The sequence below is a fragment of the Triturus cristatus genome, chromosome 3_2 (assembly GCF_964204655.1).
Source record: "Triturus cristatus chromosome 3_2, aTriCri1.1, whole genome shotgun sequence".
NCBI classification, from domain to species: Eukaryota; Metazoa; Chordata; class Amphibia; order Caudata; family Salamandridae; genus Triturus; species Triturus cristatus.
The window spans coordinates 36,156,295-36,177,991 of record NC_140584.1 but is presented as its reverse complement, the minus strand read 5'-3'; the positions used below and the strand labels follow the sequence as shown (position 1 = coordinate 36,177,991).

Below are 21,697 nucleotides of genomic sequence, written 5' to 3'. Positions count from 1 at the left end.
GGGGTGCCCAGCGGCCGCCCACCGTGTCAGTATGGAAGGAGAATATGGACTGGTGTATGTTCAGGGAGAAGACTGTGTATGTTGCCCGTGGTAAGCCGGGGGCATGGGGCAGAATCTGGGGGCAATGGAATGCATATCGCGGGGGTATCTGTACGCCCCCCCTGGTGGACACCGATATCGCCTTGTCCCCCTGACCCTTGACGGTTCCGGGCACCTTTTGGAATGACTACATATTGACGTTCATTTCCCTTGGCCCCCCCCCCCCGTCCCCAGCCTTTCGGTACTCCTTCCTTTCGCGTGCTGCTTAATGGTCTGAACTGGAGTTCCCCGGAGAAAACCTGACCTGCACTGTTTGTCTTTATGCCTCGCCTTTTGTTTTTTCTTTTAGTTTTTTGTGTTTGTTGGATTTAAGTCTCCTGTTCCTTAAGAACTATCCGGAGTCACTACGGGGCCGAGCCCCGGGAGCCGACTGCAGCTTTGATAACTGTATATTTCATTCTGTCCTTAGCGGCCGGCCCTGGTGGTTGTAGGCCCGTGCTTGTAATCGAATTATTGTTCAATAAAAACCTTTAAAAAAAAAAAAGAAAGTATAAAAAGGTTTGCTTTACAAAAATAAAAATAAAACGACACCCCAAAAAATGATAAAAAAAAAAAAAAAAAAAAGTCAGGCTGAATGGGGAACTAGCAGGTAGGTGGCGACTCATCACAGATGTAAGTTCTATACTTCTTTCAGATAGTCAACACAGCTGAACTCATTGTGGGTGTATTGTTCTCAAATTTGTTTCTCAGGAGTCGGGATCAGCCACGTGAAGAGGCTTCATCACAGTGTGTAAGAATTCAAATCAAAACTAAATGCGAGGGTCCGGAGGAGTATCCTACTGGGAGAATAAGATGGTTATCTCATAAAATCTATACAACACCATCTGTATAGACATAGATCAGAAATACTTTGTATAATCGCCAATGCTTCTTAATCAGATCTGAAGCTGATTTGACGCATATTATTTTTATTTTGTAGGGTTTTTACAAAGGCATTCTTTGGCTTACTCACGTGGAGGCGGGCTCAGAACTGATAGGGTGCCCAGGCCTATTTGATCCCTCAGAGTCCTGCCCCTTATTTGAAAAAGGCTGCATAAAACAACTATTTTTTAAAAAGGCCTCATAGAAGAGAGAACCCTTAGATAATCTAAAATAGACGGTGCGCACATATAATCTGCTACACATTTACGAGGGTCTTCAACATTACCTTTCTTGTATTCTCAACAGACAGCAGCGCTTTTAACTCACCAGATTTAGTTTCAATCTATCACCACTCTTAGTGGGATTTCCATCTAATAGTTGCACTTTAAAAGATTTGATTCCCTGTCCATGTGATGGCAAGTCTATCCAGTCGACTTCGCATATTATGTTTTCTGCTCCTTTTATCAGATACCTACAAGAAATTTTTATTTCCACTTCTCAAAGAATTAAAATTTAGCCAATGAAGACCTGCCGTGCTGTTTTTACAAGTTACAGAGTCCTCTTATATGCTGCTCTGTGGCCTCTTTTATATGGATTTGTGCAATAATGTGAGTCCTCCATGTACTTTGGTTTATGAATTTTGTAAAGTTGTTCTATTTTAATAGTCTGGATGAATTGTTATTTATTTCTTTGTTTGCACTGTGTACTTTTTGCTTTTATGCTACAGAAATGTAGCGAATAAAGTTATACTTGACTTGACACATACTAGCAATAAGTACCTGGTTGTTGTGGAAGGCTTAGGCTTCGTCATCTCGCCTTCTGCTCCATGCTCTTTTAAGGGAGTCCTACAATACCGCCCTCCGAGTTATGCTGGAGATTTTATCTACAGAATCACCCAACCTCTAGGCCATAAGATCACCCACTATGCTCATTTTATCATTTTCGGTGATTCTAATATTCAACTAAATAACCCCATGGACACCATGGCCCAAAACTGACCGAAGAACAGATGCAGATCTCTCCACATCTCTACCTGGACCTACACATAAAGCAGGCCATATCATTGATGCTATCTTTAATAATACTTCTTTAGACCTAGATAGGCCAAAATACCTTACTTTGTCTTACCATTTTCCTGGTCCTGGTCCACTGTCAAACGCTCAGGAAGAATAAGACTTACCGCCACTAACCATGCTTGGAACAAAGTTAATATTCCTCTCTTGACTATGACTCTGGTAGGCACCAGACCAACACTAACAGGTGATGCAATATCTGACGAGAACAAGGTCAACAGCTGGTTTTCAGAGGCCGCCTCCATAGCTGCCCCTATAACCACCATTAGGACACCTACAGCCAACCCTTCAGCCCCATGGTTCAAGAGGGAACTAATGGATGAGAGGAAACTTTTTAAATCACCAGAGCATGCATTGCTTCAAATATATTTAGTTTCCTGGAAAAGTCAGTAAAAAAAGGCCCTTAGTGCATACCACATAAACTTAAAACTGGCACGCCGCGCATTCTACACTAAAAATGAATAAAGCCAATGACAATTCTAAAGATTTTTTAAAAAATCCTAACTGACTTCATGGGTCCCAAATGTACTGCACCCCCTATTGAGCCCACTTCCTCTATATGCTTCCAATTAAGTACTTTTGTCCAAATAAAAATTCTGAAAATTCTTGACAACACACAAGTCAGCGAACCAGTTAATGGCGTTTGCTACACTTGCTACTCTATGCCACAGGCTCAAATTATACTTAACCAGGTTTCCCCCATCTATTGATGAGATGGAAAGCCTGATCACTAAAAGCAAATCTGGTTTGCCCGAGGACCCCTTTTCCCCTCAGGTCATGAGCCTCCAAGGGGATTGCATAGGACCTCTTCACTTGCTTATTACAATCAGGGATAGTGCCCTTAGCTTGGAAAAAAAGCAAGTGTGATCCCCCTGCTAAAAAAAAAAAAAACCTAACCCTGATCCTACCAACCTAGCAAATTTCTGACCTATCTCTTTGTTACCTGGGGCCTCCAAAATCATTGAAAACGTTGTCTGTATTCAACTATCACAATTCCTGGACAGCAACTATCTACTACACCACTCTCAATCAGGTTTTAGGGCACATTACAGCACAGAGTCTGCTCTGATGGAAATTACTGACTTCATCAAACTCTCTTTGGATGCTGGTCAAAATGCTGCGTTGATCCTATTAGACTTCTTAGTGGCATTTGATGCAATCTCACATGAGATCGTACTCCATCCTCTCACCCAAATCGGAGTAAAGGGGCCGACCTAGGCCTGACTGAGTTCCTTTCTAGCGGAGAGGGAGCAAGTTATCTGGTTTAAACCACACTTCTCTGAAGTAAAAAAACTCAAGTATGGAGTGCCTCAGGGTTCGGCCCTGAGCCACACACTTTTTAATATTTATAGGACGCCGTTAGTGCATCTTATAGATTTCATTGGCCTCAGTGTCGTCTCGTACACTGATGACACACAACTACTTCCGACCTATAACAAGAAGAAACCAGGAAATAATAACTTTACAGCTTACGACTCAGCAATGATGGGATGGCTGAATGCCAACTCCCTGTAATGCAATTCCAATAAAACTGAGGTCCTGCTATTTGGCAACAACCACCTACTCGGTAGGTTGGGCACTTGGTCTGCCAACTCTATAGCACCCGCTCCACCGAAGTGGCAAGGAACCTAAGAGTTCTTATCAATACAGAGCTATCTCTCAAGCCCCAGATCTCTGCTGTATTCAAAACATCATGCTGGATTCTCAGGATGTTAAGGACATTTCTCAAATTCCTGTCCTGGAAAGCCAGAAAATGGTGGTACAGACTTTGATTCTGTTGAGACTTGACTACACCAATGTCTTATATCTAGGTATTCCAGATTATCTTATTCAGAAGCTTTAAAAGATTCAAAATATGGCCATCTGTCTTCTGTTTAACCTGCCTAGAAATACCTCGATATCTCACTACCGAAACCAGATACAATGGCTCCCTGTGAAGAATTGAGTCATTTTCAAACAACTAACTGTGGCACACAGAGCATTCTACAAGATTGATCTAACATACTTACAGGACAGACTGACCCCCTTACTGTCCTAAAAGATCCTTGAGGTTTCAATCAGCTCATGTGCTAAGTATTGCTTTTACCAGCTGAAAGAAATTGGGCAGTTGTGCCTGCTCAGTAATAGCAGAAAAATATTGGAATGAACTCCCAGTGGCTCTTAGGTGCATCTCTGACACTCAGACCTTCTATTAACACCGAAAACTCACCTTTTCAAAGATTAAGATGTTTTTCTCCCTTCTGCTGTAGGCTAGCAGCGGTACACTCTAGTAGTAGCCGCGCGCTCTACAAATACCTAAGTTCATTCATTCAATAAGAAAGTAATTTGCCAAAAAATGGTGTCCTGCCTTGCAAACAGCCTCTAAAAGTAGTCTGTTGACTCCACAAATGTTTCAAGGACCTTTGAAGAGCAGAAAACACAAATATTGCCCTTTGAAAGACAAAAGACTTCTTTTAACTGGGTCTGTATTAGTCAAGGAAAAGAAGTATGTGAAAACAGGAGTTGAAAAACAGAAACGTATTGACTATTCAGACAATGAGGTTTGTGGGGAAAAATGCAGTATTGTTGTGCTAAAGTATTGTGACTTTATATATTTGGGTTTTAAACCAAAATATCAAAAAGAATTTGCTTTGAAATATCATTGAAGCCTAACTCCAAATCAATAAAATCAGATGCCCTCTTGCTGCTTTCATGAGTGGTTACAGGAGGGAGAAATATGGTGATGATTCTTAAAAAATAGTCATACTAGGGTTGAGGAGCTTTCAAAAATATGCAGATGTGCATTCAGAAATCTATGGAAAATAATATATATTTGGGTACTCCTCATAACCACACAACAAGAAAGCATATGGTTTTGGGAAAACATGCCAATGTTTCTTTTCCCAATTTTACCCATGCGGAAAATATTTTTCCACATTTAGCAATCCCTTGCCCTATGTCCCACCAAAAAATGTGTGCGTTTTGGAAACTTCCCCTGACTGCACACTGACTCCAACCTATTTTTAAAGTTGTACACGGGCATTTAATTCGAGATATAAAGGTTGAGAATGTTTGTATGTATTTGCAAAGTTACAAATTAGTTGGTGCCTTGTACATTCCAAAGGATACACCCTTACCTCCCACGTGAACTTCAGTTCTTCCCACCCTATTCCTAAACTTATGATACTGTAAATTCTAGCAAAACCAAAGGGGATGATGGACGGAGTGTTGAACATTGCAAGCACCCACCCCAGTCAACTGATCTGGGTTTAATCCATCATCATTCTTTAGCTCACTCCGCCACCCCAGTTCAGACATGGCCATATGCAAATCAGTCTGACCCTGTGCCTCATGGGAACAGTCCAGCCCGAACTGCCAAGCCATGTCTTCCCTGGACCGGAAACAAGCATCCTGGGACCGGTTGCGGGTTCATAACCCTCATCAGCCAGGCTATCTTGAATCCAGTGGCAACGTGAGAAAGGGACCCACGTCTGGGCATACCCTGACAACTTAGGGTGAACAAAGCAAAACCAAAGGGGATGATGGACGGAGTGTTGAACATTGCAAGCACTCACCCCCAGTCAACTGATCTGGGTTTAATCCATCATCATTCTTTAGCTCACTCCGCCACCCCAGTTCAGACATGGCATATGCAAATCAGTCTGACCCTGTGCCTCGTGGGAACACTCCAGCCCGAACTGCCAAGGCATGTCTTCCCTGGACCGAAAACAAGCATCCTGTGACCGTAAATTCTAGCCACTCTGCAAATATGCCACTTTAGGAAGTTCAATCTATGGCCATAAACATCTGCTGATTCTTATTCGAGAGCGTTCAAAGCCCCACTCTTTCACCATCACTTCCAGCTATAATTGGTCTGAAGATGAACATCAGAGAATTGAATAATTGGAAGAAGTGAGAGGGAGTTTTGAAAAGTATCATAAGTGACAGCTGTTTGTGTCATATTATGAGTTAATATCATTTACATTTTTCTCTATTAACCTTTTCGGCATCTGGCTTGTTTATTTTAGATGTGCAGCATTGTAGTCCTCCCTCTCTTTGTAATACACTAAAAAGGTGTTCATACATTATCACTAATATATTTATTTTTGCACTAAATATTCAAGTTTGTTGCAAGGTGAAAGTATTATGTGGGATGGCAGGAGTACCTTACCATATAATACTAGCACAATATACAAAGATGGACCCTGGGTACTCTCTTGTACACCTTCTGTCCGTCCTGGTGCAGTGGCAAAGAGCAGACAGGCTACTTAGAGGAACATGTGTTCAGCATTTCACATCACCAACCTGGATAATAAGCAATTAACACGAGTCAAGAGAAATCTGACACCAATTTATAAATATAGCTCTGATTTTTATCTTTTTTTCGACACCAAAATGAAATCAATGCATACAATATAACTGGAGTTATCCATTTTTAAATCAGTACTTGCAATTGGTTACTTAGAGAGTGAGTTCAATGGAACCTACTTAGAATTAAGGTCTCATGAGATCCTAGACCAGTTCCGCTAGCACAATTTTATATGGCTCAGGGGAGCGGGGTGCAGAGGTGCACTTTAGCTGTCAAACGGAGCTGTCAATCAGGCTTGCCGGATTGGAAAGGTTACTTTAACAAAAAGGTACTTGTGGGGCGAGTTGAGCAAAACCATTTACATCTTAAGCATCTTAAGCAATGAGCTGGCCTTGGACCAGAAGTCTCCAGGCAGATCTCATCTCCCTGACTCAGGGGACTCGATGCAGAAGTGCTCTTGGCTATCCGTGGTGCTGAACTGGATCTGCAGCAACTGGTGCTGGCAGGTGTGTCAAGAGAGGGTGAAAACAAATGCTGTATCTTTACAACTAAGACACTGGGGTGGTTGGTTATGCTGGCAGCTTGATCTCTCTTCTCAAACCATCGAAAGAAGCAGCTAGTAGTCTGACTCACAACCAACAAGCCTTGGTAGCGGCAATCACAGCAACCTGGGAATTCTTCTTGCAGAGGACTACGGGAGCAATGTAGACACTTAAGCCTTGCTTAGGGTCAAAATCAAATCTCCTTGAAGATGACTGGCCACTTTTCTTCAGGCAGACTCACTTCAGAGCCCAGCAGACAGTCTTTCAGTGGTCGTGCAAGTGTGGTTTGGTCCTGCTGACTGCAGGGTACTAGTACCTCTAGTCCTAGGGAGTTCTTGTGAAATCTTTAGGTTGCAGGTTCCTTATGGAACTGGTCTATGGTCCTAGGCAAGTTGTAGTCTAGCAGGTGCAGGGTGGCTGTCACTGGCAGAGTACTTTGCACCTTTCCTTTTGTGCAGTCCTGCTGTTGTGCAGACATGGGTCTCTTCTTGTTTCACATCGAATGTAAGGTTCTGGTGTCTGGGAGCCCCATAAATCCCGGGTTTTGGGGGTGTTAGTGGGTTTGAGGACTAGCAGCCAATGGGCATCTAGTCTTGTGGCTAATCCGCCCAATCCTACTAAAACTAGTCAGAACATGATTGTTTGCCAAAATTCAAGATGGCCAAAACCATCCTTGACTGTACACATCAGCTGCAACACCTGAGAGGTGTGATCAGCCTTGTGGAGGTGGATGCCTCCTGCATAGCTAATTTCCCACCTGCCCATGAAAAACAGTGCCTGGGGCAGTGGGAGGCTTTGTCCTAAGGGTTCTTTGTCCAGTGGTGCCAGTGAAACCTTTGAGGCTCACCTCTGCACCGGTCCAATCACTAACTCCTGCTCACACAGATCTTTGTCTCTGGCCTCTGAGAGCAGCACACTCTCCCCAGCATTAGGTCTGACTTCTGTCTTGGAGGGAAACGTTCAAAAAAGCATGGCAAAGCTCAAGAACACTGGGTTAACTTGGTGGACTCTTACTAAAGTGCCCAGCACATCATATAGCAGTTCAAAATGGGGCTAAAAGTGAGGAGCATTTGCAAGCCTCCTAGTTTACTACACGGTTATTATATTCTATACACTTTAGCGTATCCTATTTAATGTTTTGTCTTCCTCTATTCGATTGTATATCTTACCACTATGTATAACACTCTACTAACCTTGTGGGTCTAGATCACAGTAAATGAAATTGCAAATAAACAAAATGACGGTCACTGAAACCTTTTGCTCAGCTTGTGCAAAACAATCTGAGCATCACGCCTGGGGTGGTTTTCTACTCATGATAAACTTCACCAAAAGTAAAATTTCATAGGCCAGCCGTGTCCATGGTTACTATCAATAAAGTTGCAAACTGATCAAGAGTATGTGAGCTTTTGTATAAATCTGAAAGTCCATCAGCAGTAACTCTGGTTACGCTTGGCATTCTAGAAGTACTAACTTATTTGCCAATAGCCGGATCTCATCAATACAGTTATTAAAACACATGAAACGAATCAAAAACACTTAGCCATTGCCAATAGTATAAAAACCGGTTTCTACAAATTAAATATAAAAGCTGTCTGTCACCCTGTGTGAGTACACCCAATGAAATGCGGTAGCTCTCAGATTAATTTTCTAAAGTTAAGCCTGTCTTGTAGACCTTCCATTTTCTAAATAAAGATGGACATTTACAAGGCTTAAAGCAGCTCGAATTCACAGGGCTGCAATTTTGGGGACATTTAAGGTCACATTCCAAAAACGTTTGGTAATCCTAATCGTATTGAAAATCTTATACATATCCTCTTGACTGCCCTGTTGTATTTAAGAATGAGTGGAGCTCTTTATATGGATTCGAATATACCTGGCATCCATAAGATAGAATTTACCAATTCATAGACAGGAAATCTGCAATGTGGAGCTACTTCCCATGTTTGTAATTCTTTTGACAACTGTGAAAAAAGCATCATATAACTGTATGTTTTTGTCCTAGTACATATTGTGCACATGTATTTAATGTCAAGAATCAATTATGAAAAATCTTTTATGCTATCTTTTCTCATAAAATCATTCCGCAACGGTGAGAGAAGAGATTTATTTTGCGACAGTTTGTCATTAGGTGGTCGTCAGTCAAGGCTGTAGGAAGTTGTTGAACTCTAACATGGGTCCTCACTTCTTACAGAAAAATCCACTAATGGAGCTGCAGCCTAAATAGCATTACAGGTGTCCACTTAGTGCAGAACTGAGAAGATCGTGTGAGATTTCATGGCACCAAGCTTCAAAAGTCTTTGCAAACTTTTTTTCGCCAACTGCGAGTGTGATTGCTTATTTTTGGGGCGATTTTTCAGGAAATATGCAGAAAAAAATTACTAAATTAAGCTTTTGATGTGAAATGTAGTTTGATGATATCTTGAAGTATTATTAGCACCAAAGTGAGCACCTCACATGAAAAAGGATCACAAGGTACAGGAAGGAGCAGAAAATATCTCTTGACGAAGCATTTTCTTTGTGTACGAGTCTCCTGGTAGTAACTCATGAGACTTTTTTGTGCAAGGCCGATGCTTGCATTAAACAAAAGTTATGCAAGTATATGTAATGCCTCGCCTAACCCTCAACTTCAGTCCACTGGCACGCAGATACATTCCGCAATTGCTTGAAGTCCTCCATAAAGCAGAATGGGGAATGGATTGTGTGTACCTGCTGCAGTGTTTTCAAGCTGCACTGCTGTTCTAAGGGATAAATGAGTTGTAGCAAGTAAAATTGAAGTACCAATTTCCTGCAATCTTACATCTCACTTTTCTAAGCTGCTGGAATTAAAGTTAAACTTTACCTCTCTGAAGTCGGCCATGTTAGGAAACTTCATCTGCTTTCAACAAAGGGAGAATTTAAAAATGTGCACATCCAAATGTGGATATCCTGAAATTTGGCTTAGACTTGGCCCTCCTAGATGTATGTTCAACTTTGTCTCTCTAACAAAGGATACCCTTGATCATACCTTCCTGAATATTGTCTTCTTGTATACATAAATATATGCGTTGTCAAAGAGTTACACTTTTATGACAAATTTGTCAGTGTTAGCATAATAACAAACTCTGCTCTGGATTGTTGTAAAATGAACTAACAAGATCTGTAGCTTCTGTCCCTTACATCACACATGTAATTTTAGTTTAAAAAATGTGATTGCTTTATTAGGACCGTGTTAGTTATAATAATCTCTTTTCGAATATAATTAGTTTGTGCTCTGTAGGAACTCGCTTCAATTTACAAAGTTGTATAACAGCCAACACACGATGCGATGCGGCCTTTAACATCAGTTATTATGCAGGTCTAGCTCTATTGGCCGATTTTCCTGCTATCCCCTCCCAGCGGCGTGAAGCCTTTTGGTGTCTTTGCTGTTAAGAATTTTTTTGAAATATCTAAATAAAATATACACTAAATCACAACAATGGTACATACCGTAGGATGTTGTTTTGCACCAGGGTCATACTTAGTTTTGATTCGCTGCTGAGCCCAATCATACATATGTGAAATTAAGTAATTGTTAATGCACATTTCTCTTGTTGGGTATGCTTTTAGATTGGTGTACTCACCTTGTATTTGTTGGTATCGTGTAGCTCTACGCAGGTGCCTTTCAGGCAGAACTTCCCTTCACCACAGCTTGTACCATCAGCCCAAGGAAAGTGGCGCGTCTGACAGACGAGCTGGCCCCTTGTCCTCCCTGTGCACCAGAGCTTGGTGCAGTACTGCATGTAAGGGCAGGGTCGGGAGCCCACGCCAAAGGCCAGTTCGCACTGCCGATTCAAGCTGTAAGTGGCACCGGGTAGTGTAGCTGGTAAGGCAATGGGCTTGGTGGGCTCATCCAAGAGGCAGTCCCCTGTGGGCAGGACAAACAAAATCAGATCAGGCACGGTGAAGTTATGCAGTCCTAATAGGTCAAACGAAAACACTTAAAACACAAACACCGAAAAACTAAAGTAGAAGACACAAGTTAACTATTTGTTTGCCAAAATTCTGCATTAAGGATTAGGGTAAATGTTAGGATCAGAAAAGGGGTTATGGTTCGAGTAAGTCTTACAGTCAATACATAGGTATAATAACCTACAACCAGGGTAACAGTAGGCAATGCAACTTTCTGAATACAGCTTCTCTTTTCCCACTACTCAATGCCATGAAGAAGCGTCAAGAGACACGCAGTGTCCAGACACAAACACACGCGTCTACACACATCCAATCACCCCCTCAGCATTACTGCCTAATATTTCCTAAATAGAAACAAATATTCACCACCTAACTACTGACAGCTCTTGTTAGCAGCCACGTCATATTTTAGCTTATAAAAGTATTGTCCGACCCAGTGTAAACTGTTTAAAAGATCAGCAGAGCACGGCTTGAAATAGCGGCGGCCAAGGGCACAGAACCTCAGGGTGCAGCTGAGAGGAACATGGGCGCCTGTGGCAGCTGCTGCCGTGTGCGCGCGCAGTGCGCGAGGAGGATGCCTTCCCATCTGGCATTGCGTGCTTGACTAGAGTCAGTGTACGGAACATTCATGTTTCGCAGTTGTTAGCATACCATACTGAGAATATTCTGGTAAAAACTGGTCCCTGGGGTGGACAGAAAAGCGTCGAGCAGTCAGCAGAATGACTCAAGTAGCCTTGTGTAATGTCTTGAACAGTGGTCCATTAAAAAAAATTGGGAACTGTGATGCTGTGCCCATTGGTGGCTAGGTGCGTGAAAACATATTCAGCGAATTGTTTTGGTCTTTCGCCTTCAGGTAGCTACATATAAAATAACACGCAGTTTATAGAAGAATAAATGAGAGTTAAACTAATCAGTGGGAAATGCACTATTGTACATTATGAAACTACTATTCGTTAATGCGCTGCAGAGGTCTGTGCCATAACCAGAGAGCCACAGAATTGAATTCTGGTTGGTGCAGTGGAGAATAAATGACTTGTGTATGTGTAGTGCTATGAGGTCCCAGTCTGAGACAGAAAGCACTGTGAATATTTAAGTCATTATTTTAAACTTGCATTACTTGACCACTTCCATGCGCGGGGAATTCCCGCGCTGTGCGGGCGTTTGTATTAGTGGGCGGGGATACGGACGGCCGGGAGCCGCCGTGCGCACACGCCCACCGTGACACGTGACGGCTCCCGGCCGTCATGCGCACGGAAGAGGTTAAAGTATGATAGACTGCTGCAAAATGTGCAAAAAGGTTTCAGATAAAAAAATATTCCCAAAATATACATTTTAGTAATACACAAACAGCAAGTAGTGCAATAACTGTCTTAAAAGCACACCCTTCAGAGGTCAGCTGGTAACGCCCCTGCAATACCACTCAAAATGATAAAAAATGTGTCATCAGGAAGCTTCAAATTATTCCATTTATTAAAGCCAATATCGGCTTCTAAGCACTCTTTATATTTGCAGATTAACCAGGTGTGCACATTTTCATTTATTTCAGGCAAGCAGGCTCCCTGGCAAGAAGGATTGTTTAGCTGCTTGCAACTCCAACAGTTTCACAGCACAGGAAGGCTCCCCTGCTTTACACTTCAGCTGAAGCATTTCAACTGTCTGAATTAACCTACCAGGTTGGTTGTGTTTTCACAAAAAGTGGAGGAACTGTTTTTCTTAAATGTAAAAAGTATGGGTGGGCATGGTGTGATTCTGAGGTCCTACCCACTTCAATCACTGGTCTTGAGCAGTGTGGCGGAATGTCTCAAGCAGTGTAGCAAGATGTATTGAGTGCCCCAGATGAATGTCTCAAGCAGCCTGGTTTCGTGTCTGAGCACCTTTAGGGAATGCTCAAAGGCAGTGGAGGCTGGCTTGTACTGAGGGTGGTGAGCGGGGGTGGCAGAAAAAAAGAAATAAAATAAAATAGACTTACCTTCCTAACTTGCAGCGTGATGTCCTCCTACCTCATCTAGAAGCTCTGGATGCAGAAAACTGCACTAACCAATCCTGACACGGCTCTCACAGCACGAGAGCAGCACCAGGATTGGATAGCGCAGGCACTCTCAATGCTAATAAGACCACTGGAGGCCTGCACTTTCTCTAACACAGTTGTCTAAGAGAGCTAGGTTAGAGAACTTTAATATGTGCATGTCTGGCTGGGCATGCCAAGACGGCCGGCCAAAGAGACATGCGCATTTTAAAGCGCATAGCTCCCTGCTGCTGGCACTCGTCAGCACTGGCACCACCCCGGCCTGACACTTAGTTCGGGATGGGTTGGTGAAAAATAAGATGGTAATAAATAAACTTTATTACCATTTTATTTTTCAGCTCTGGGGCTTGATGGGCGACGCTTCTCCGCTCAGACAGAGGAGCCGCCGTTGCTCAAAAGGCCCTCTAGGATTTCCTTCACACAGCTCTGTACACTGTGAACATAAGCTGTGCAGCAATGCTTGCAAAGTATTAGCGTTTGTATACAAGGAAGAGGTGTCCTGCACCACACAACTTTAGAAATACACATTTTACTTTTAAAGATGCTAGGGGGAATGTGAACATCTACAGTTGAATGGTCCTAAACCAGCAGGGGAACTGACCAGACCCAAGGTCTTTAATGGAGCTGGCCTGTCCTGCATAAACCAAGTAGAGATGGTGGTCAGTCTGCCCCTACCTGGCACTACAGAATCTGATTTTGATACCCACCATACTTTGCCAGGGCCGGACTGGGAACCAAAACCGGCCCTGGCAAAGTGCTCGGCCGCCTCCCTCCCCACCCCCGCGGGGGGTAAGGGGTGCCGCCGAGCTCCTTGCCAGGGCCGGTTTTCGCCCGATTTTGTTACAGGGCCGATTTTGCAGCTATGCTGCAAAAACGGCCCTGTAACAAAATCGGCCCCCAGAGCCCCCACCCGTGCGGCGCACCGGGGGATTGCCCGGTGCCCGCTGCGGCCAGTCCGGCCCTGTACTTTGCCATCTGTAGTAGGCAGCTAATATACGAGGTCACCACTTGACTTGTAGGGAGGTCGTTTTTGGTAATGCATGGTTTGACAAAGCAGATGTGACAAACAGCATGTTTTGTGAACCCTTGAGTTAAAAAAGATAGTATAGACATATCTATTATTCATATCCATCTTATTATATTATTGTTTTTCATAGGTCATCATGCCCCCTCTTCTAAGCCTTGTAAATAACAGACGGTACTCTTAACCAGTTTATAGTACTGAACTTGCCAACTTTACAAGGATGGACGCTAAATCTGCCTTTGTGGAATTCAACACGTTACCATCAGAACACAGCATTTGTCAGCAGTGAGCGTTCACTTCACTGACATACACTGCATGGAGGGAAGAAGCAAGTGATAATGGCATTGCTGAAATGCAGATGGTATAATATGGCCGGAATGGTGAAAAGAACAATGTGAAGTACTAGATTATATAACAATGTACTGGAGCAGCGTCATTTTATACCAAGCAAACAGTGCCATATCGTTTTAAACTAGATAGTCAGTGTCAGTATTGGTGCAATATTGAATTACAGTGGTGCAAAGTTTAGATAATCTGACCCTTGACTTTTGAAGTGAGAAAGGAAGCAGGAACCAGCAAACCCACACCTTGTTAAAAAGGGATGTTGTGCTCAAGTTTGATGCCAGAGACTGAAACGCTTCAAAAGGGGAGCATACTAATGTTTTTAATGAGACCAGAAGAAAGACAAAAAGTGATTGTCTAGACTGCTCGAAAGACACGCTTCCCACCAATTTTGAATAACTCTGGCAACTCATATTTCAGTGTAGCTGTGTTATTCAGAGGAGGCGTGGCCTATCAGTTCAAGGCGGACTGTCACTGTACGCGAAAAGTAAGGTGGGATAGGGCTAGTCTACACCCTTATAAAAAGGCAAAGACAAGCTGCCTAGAGCTGAGAAGTTTTATTAAAAACATTTCCATCAGTCCGTTATTTCCTGGAAAGAGAAAGCAGACTCCTGTGAAATATTTCAAACGTTCTATGGGCCTGGTAACAAAGCCAGACCTCCTTATTTGTTTGTCTCTTGCTCACTCACTCACTCACTCTTCTCGTTCTGTTTCCTTCTGTTCTGCCTCTTCAGCACTCTCGGTTAATATGTGTCTTTCTCTTTACATATTTCTAGCTTTTGTTTTTTTTTTTTTTAGGGAAGGACCTTAATGTTTGTGAGAAGTTGGCCTGGTATATACTGTCCACTAGTTAAAGTGGGCACCTTGCACCAGTCCAAACAACCCCTTATTGATGATAGGTTAAAGACAACCTTTATTGAAAGCTATCCTAGAGGTAGCTATAGAGAGCAGCCTTCAGGCTAAGTCTTGAAGGAATGTAAAGCAGCTTGTTTTACCAGACTATAATCTCTTGAATGGCTAAATGAAAGGAAACCACACCAGGTATATATATAAAATATATGTATTTATTACTAAACACACCCCTCTAGTCTCTTTATGAGGCTAGAGGTAAAAGCACATAAGTTACACTTCAAAACAGACAGTAAAGTAGCACAAATACACGTTAGGCCCTAGGGGCGAGCCAAACCATATACTAAAATAGTGGTACAAGAACCACGACTTAACTAGAGACAAGGCCTAGAGCCTGTAGAATCGCTGGGACCCCAAGGAACCATCCCAGGTAGTGACACAGGGGACCCATGGGGGCCGTGTGCAGTGTGAGAACACAGCCGCGAGCTCAAGTTAGCTTCTATGGGGAAAGTCACGATCAGATTTTTTTAAAGATAAAGGACACTTAGAGATGGACTAGGACCAATCCCTTTTGGACTTAGACAGTTCTAAGGTCAACACCCACGGAAGCACGGAGTACTCGAGTTAACTCACCCAGGGAAGCCGGGTGCATAGGTGTCAAATGGTGTCGAGTCGTGTCGTCGTTTTCAATGGAAGCTGGCGAAGAAGTGCTGCTGCCGGGAAGATGCAAAGTGTCCAAAGGGATCCAAGCCTGGATCGAAGATGTGAAGAACATGAAAGCAGAGAGGACAGAGTCTGGGTCACTTGCCAGTGACCAGGGGCACGATAGATGAATGCCCACCGATGTTTCAGGTGAAGAAGGTGAAGCTTGACTGTTCAGCCACGAGGACCAGCAGGCGCCGAGGACAACCAGGATCTGGATTCAAGCTGTCCCACAAAGGATGTCGAGTGCTGCAGCATCAGTGCCCGGATTGGACACAACAAGCCTTGGCAACAGCAACCCACGCAGAAAGGAGAAAGATGCTTCGGTGCGGACCATCAAGGTCCGAGGGACTCCCCCAGCAAGGAGGAGTGAGGGCACGTCTGGATCAACCAGGGAAGCCCAAAGAAAGTCAAAGTTACCTTCACAGGGACCCACTAGTCGACGGATGAGGGATCACGTAGGGACCTTGAGAGGAATCACAAAATGGCGGCCCACGGTCACTCGGAGTGACTAAGCTGACAATCTTCAGTGGATTCTCTGCTCGGGGCCTGGGCTACAAGTAATCCAATGCACAGCCTCAGGAGAAGTCGAGAATGTGCACGGTGTCCAGTGGTTCCGGTTACCACGGTACCCACAAGGGCTACGGGTCTCAGCTTTGCTGGGGACTCGGTTCGGCCTCCGGATGTCTGGAAATCCACCTCTGGTGTTGCAAAGTCTTCGGCGTCCAGTGAGAGCTTCGGAGATGAAGACCGGACAGATGCGTCTTTGGTGCCTGCCAAGCAGGGGAGTAACTCCTTTACTCCAAGGGAGATACTTCAGTCATCTGGCGTTGAACAGATCGTCGAAGGTCCAGGATTCAGTTGCAGAGTTTCGTCCAGGAATATCTAAAGTCCTGTTGACAGGGGTTCCTATCTTATACCCAAGGAAGGGGTTGGATTAACTCTGGGGACCCACCTATGGGAGGGTTTGGAAAGAGGGGTGGCATTTCCTTTGTCCAGTTTACCACCAGAGCAGGGGCTGATAGCCCCTGTGACCGGTTTGAACTGGACTATGCACAGGGACACCAAATGTTCCCCCAGTGCAGGACTTCAAAGCACTCTCGGAGTGCACCCACCCAGACCCAATACGCTAAAGCCTGTCTGGGATGTGGTGACACCTCCCTGTGACCCGAAACCTATTATCCAGGCCTCCCCTGCTGGAGTTTCGGTCAGCAGCAGAAGGCCAGACTCGTGTCTGTGGCTGCAGCATCCATTTTGCGATGTCAGGGCTCTTTTGAGTTGGTACCGGGTATACTGGTGCTGTCATATCTCTCCCTCTAGAAGGGTGGGATCATACTCCCACACTAGTTACTGGTGTGGGGATATGATTTCAAGGTGCTTGACACCAAACACAACATGTTTCCGTGCAGCCAGTCCAAAGTTAGCATTTATCGTTTGGTTATAATGTACTTAAGAGTATATGGTCAGGCTGCATCACAGACAACCCCGGAGAAGAGATTCCGAAGGCTGCAGAGGGGATTTGCTCATGCATGGGCAACCTCTCACACAAAACCAAGCACCCTGCCTTCAGGATTGATAAGGCCTGCCATAGGGGTGACTGATAGGTTTCTATGTGCAGTGATGCGTGAGATATAGTGAACCTATATCTCAGGAAGGGGTGCATGCACCACCTTACCCAGGCTGCAGTAGCAGACCTGTGGTGTCATTTTGGAGGGCTTCCCAGGGGTGACATAATACATGCTTCAGCCACTGGTAGGCCTCTGGGGTACCTATGCCCTGGGTACATAGTATACCATATACTAGAGACTTATAAGGGCACCCCAGAATCCAATCTGTGGTGTACCTAAGGTACTAGGGATTAATTTAGAGAGGAAGCAGCAAGGCTGGGGTCCTGAATAGCAGGGCCCCAGCCAGACTAAAGTCGAAAAACAGTATTACCGCAGCACAAAGTAGGGATAACCATAAAAAGCAGATCCTACTCTCATATAATGTTAGTCAACCTTCTCTTTCTTTAGCAGATACAGTGACGGACCACGTGGAGTCTTACGGTGGCCACCACATTTTTGGCCTCTTTAAGCTTTAGTTTCTCAGTGAGCAGATGTCTATGATTCGTGGGTATTTCCAAAGGTGTAGTCTACATTTAAGTACACAGGGGTTCATTTAACCACCCCCTAGCTTCAGTGTGTGTTGGTGGTGTGTGTGGTGTCATGTTTACCACTAACACTATGCTCCTTGGAAGAGATCACATGATTGTATTACCTTCCAGCCCAACCCATGTGAGTATGAAATATGTCATGGTTACCCCTACAGAGTGTTTCGCGGGGAGAGGAAAGGGTCACATGTGATGTAACTCCACATAATCCATGCCAACTAAGACATTTGTTCTTGGTTGTTTTCGTGTCCGCAAATGTCCACACAGGCAACAGGGTATGTGCCCTTCCCAACAAGCTGTCAGAGTGATCAGAGTGTGGTGGTTGATTGCGCTCGGTTGATGAATCTGCTTCATGCCAGGGATGCCTCGGCATCGGTTCTTGCTGCACTCTTTTCACCTGTTCTTGATAGTCTTTTCAGGGGCTCCTGAGTGCAGGGAGAGTGCCCCGTGCTTTCTTCGCTGGGCGTGCTCTTCCAGCTGGTCGACACACAGCCTGGGAGGGTACAGCTGAATCGAGTACTTTCCCAGATTCTCTTTATTGCTGAGAGTCTTGCAGAAAGGCACAACTTGGACTTGAGGCTAATGGTAAGAATTAAAGCCAGCACAAGCTTTAAGAAGTGCCAAAACTTCAAGCGGGTACAACAACCGAGGGACTCTCCCTTTGCCTTGCATAGGTTTACTTTGGATAACATGTTGCAAGCGAAACTTTAAAAAACTAACTGGGAAAATTGTACAGAATTTTATGGAATTTAAAAAAGTGTTTCGCACGTTAGCACTAGTCCAATCTTTGGCATCTTGTGATAGCAACTTCTCATAAGATAAATAACAATAATGACATTATTCACATTTTTTGCACTCTTTCTGTCTCATTTTAGCTCTTACTCTCACATGTGCTGGCTGTGTCTCCTGTTTTTTGGGATTGATGTAAATTATGTAATTTTTTAGGCGTAGGCATCCTTAAAAGGCTATCTGTTTAATTTGCTAATCTCATCAGAAAGCAATACACGTTAACACGGAGGCATTATCATATGACTTTTAGGCCTGGGCCAAATGTTAATGAAGCTGGAGTAATTGGCATTACTTTGGTAATCATGCATAATTAAATTCATGCAAAATTATTGAGATTAGGCCATTCCGCTAGACCCGTAATTCCTGGGCGAAATTTTAGCATGAGTTGTACCATTTGGGTAACTTTTGAACAGAAATTACAGTGTTTAACACAAATGGCAGTTCCTTTAACATAGGTGGTCCACAAACATTTCAGATAGAGTTTTTACCCGAGTGCACAATTCTCTCAATTTTAAAATGCAAAACTACAAATCTGAACATGAGTGGCCGTGTTCTGAATAAGCAACCAGAAAACAACTCAAAATAATTTTTTCGAGTTAAATCTTAACTTTAACAGATCGTGGGGGTAATTTTTTGAGTATGGAAAGCATTTTGCATAACTGTGCGTAATAATACGTAATTTTAGGGTCATTTTGTTGAATTTACTACACGAAATTACACGAGCTGTGCCCACCTTTATTCACTGGCATACACCCATCTTCCTTCTGTTTTAATTGTTGCTTTCAGCAAGATAAGTCACACCTCCACCACTTCTCATCTTCTTATTTCCTTTAGCATGTTTTTTTCTTTTAAATCCTTTACTTGGTAAACATGGTAATGGTTATTATTATTAACGCTAACATTACCCCCATTTTTTTTACAATTCAATCTTAAATGTTACTACGCACCTTTTTGCATAGCTGTAATCCACAGTCCATTCTGACTGTAAGTATACTGATGACTTCCTGCGTCCATCCACCACATTAGGCATCAACTCCTGAATGAGTTCCCTACTTTAAAAGGATTTTCCTTCTTAGATTTAAATGGTGAACCCGTCTTTGATGTCTGGCTTCTAGAGTTCCTCTTTAATTCTGTCTTTTCTTCTACCTCCTTCCAGTTGGTTGGCTATGCCACAGTATGGGATGCCGGAACCCATTCAGTCCGTCATGTGGGAGGTGGCTCCCAGGACTAATTCACTTCCATTGGCTGGCGGCGTAAGGCGTGCCCCATGTGTGATGTTCTGTCGGTGTACCTCAAGGATGTACCACTGTCACCAACATTCACTGCCCCTCAGGTGAAGTCACTGCAAGATTCATGAAAGAGCTCATGGTTTAGGATGCAGGGTAGAGGGGAAACTGCCCCTTGTAGTATCCGAGGTTATTTTCTTCTGTACAAATGGCTGGAAAAAAAGGGGCAGGGCTCATCAGGCCTGCTGCATGCTTGTTGCACTTTGCCAAAAATACTGGGACTTGGTCCACAGTTCTGCTAAGTCACACAATTCCATGCATAGTCAGTGCAACCCTGTGCTGCCCAAGCCGGAGCGCCGGTCGGAGAGGAAGTTACTGCCCCAAGCCTGTGCACCTTCCGACTCTGAGTCCTTACCTACGCCCAAAGCCAGATCTTCAGCCGACTTGCTAATGAAACCCCCAGGGGCTGCTGGGCTTTGAGGGGGGTAACAGTGGTTGCCACATGAACTGTGATGTGGTTCTGCTTTGTTGAGAACAACTGATCTCCGTATGTTTGCAAAGCAGGGTATTTATCCCACCACCCATTTCACTTGCATTGGAGCATATTAACAGCAGATTTCCCATAAATCAATGCAGCTGACATCCAACCTCCTGCGCTATGTCAACGCAATTGGCTCATGCAACCACCAAGTGACAGTTCCTAACGGGACATTAGCGTTGTACATACACGAGTTGCAACCACCCACAACACCACAAATCGACCTCTTTAGAATGTGGTGGAATGAATGTGGTGCCACAATTTTGGTCATTATCCATCTGTTCCCAGTGTCACCAAAAACATCTTTCAAAGCACATTTTTACTCCGGGGATGTCCCCTCCACTGCACCGCTCAGCCTTTTTTACAGCACTTCGGCTGCAGCGCATCTTCACTAAAGCAGCTAAAAATCAAAGCCCCGGGCCCCTCCCCCACTCTGATCCGGGTTCGAATTTGGCACGGGGGATTGTGTGGGTTTAAGGAATTTCTTGACAGTCTTGTACATCTATTTACAACAACACGTAAGATTTCCTGTTTAGAGTAAAATAACAAAAAATGTGTGATAAAAATTCTATTTATGGTTCCAGCATTCAAGCTAAACATGAAAGTCAGGAGCCACAAGGGAGGAAGTCTACTCTCCGTTAAAAGTACTCTGCGGCTTCAGTTCAGATCTCCAGGTATCTGCAGAGCGTCTTGTTCTGTTACCGCAGGAATCCTCCAGCGGTCCTGGCCGTGATCATTTAACCCCATGTCTACTTTGTCCAGTACCCCATGGACCCGAAACTGGAAATCCTTCATCTCACTTATGCCCAGCATATCCTCTCGTCCTCCAAGCCCCGCGCTTTCTTCATCGTGTTCCTAGTTATAGTGCTTTGAAGGGGGGAGGGTGGTTACCAATTGAGTGCCATGATCTATGCCAAATACACAAAAAGTTTATTTACTCCTTGCAGCACTTTGACAATTACCGTACAATTGCTCCAAAAACTGCTGCTGACTTGGATGTTATGTTTTTGAAGGCTGTATTCCCTATGTTGTAATTTAAGTGTATGTTATGTGGTGTTTTTTTAGGAAGATCTTTGTGGTATTATATATTGGTGTTTGGCATGTGCTGGTGTTTTATTTTATGTTGTTTTGTTGTGATTTAATTATGACTTTTATGTTTTTGTTATGAGTTATGATATGTTAATTGCGGGAGGCTTGCACTGGTGTATATTTGGGGTTCAGCAGCAGGTTGTTAACCGAATACCTTAGCAGGTTTGATG

The 21,697-nt window shown here is 43.8% G+C and overlaps 1 protein-coding gene across 1 annotated transcript in view; it reads right to left on the bottom strand.

Annotated features, from left to right (window-relative positions):
* Positions 1–21,697, bottom strand: part of ADAMTS15 (ADAM metallopeptidase with thrombospondin type 1 motif 15) — a 232,752-nt gene that overhangs the window by 49,729 nt on the left and 161,326 nt on the right. Inside the window, exon 4 of the mRNA XM_085647224.1 lies at positions 10,463–10,746. Coding sequence (XP_085503350.1) covers positions 10,463–10,746 — 284 coding nt within the window. The remainder of the gene's footprint in view (positions 1–10,462; positions 10,747–21,697) is intronic.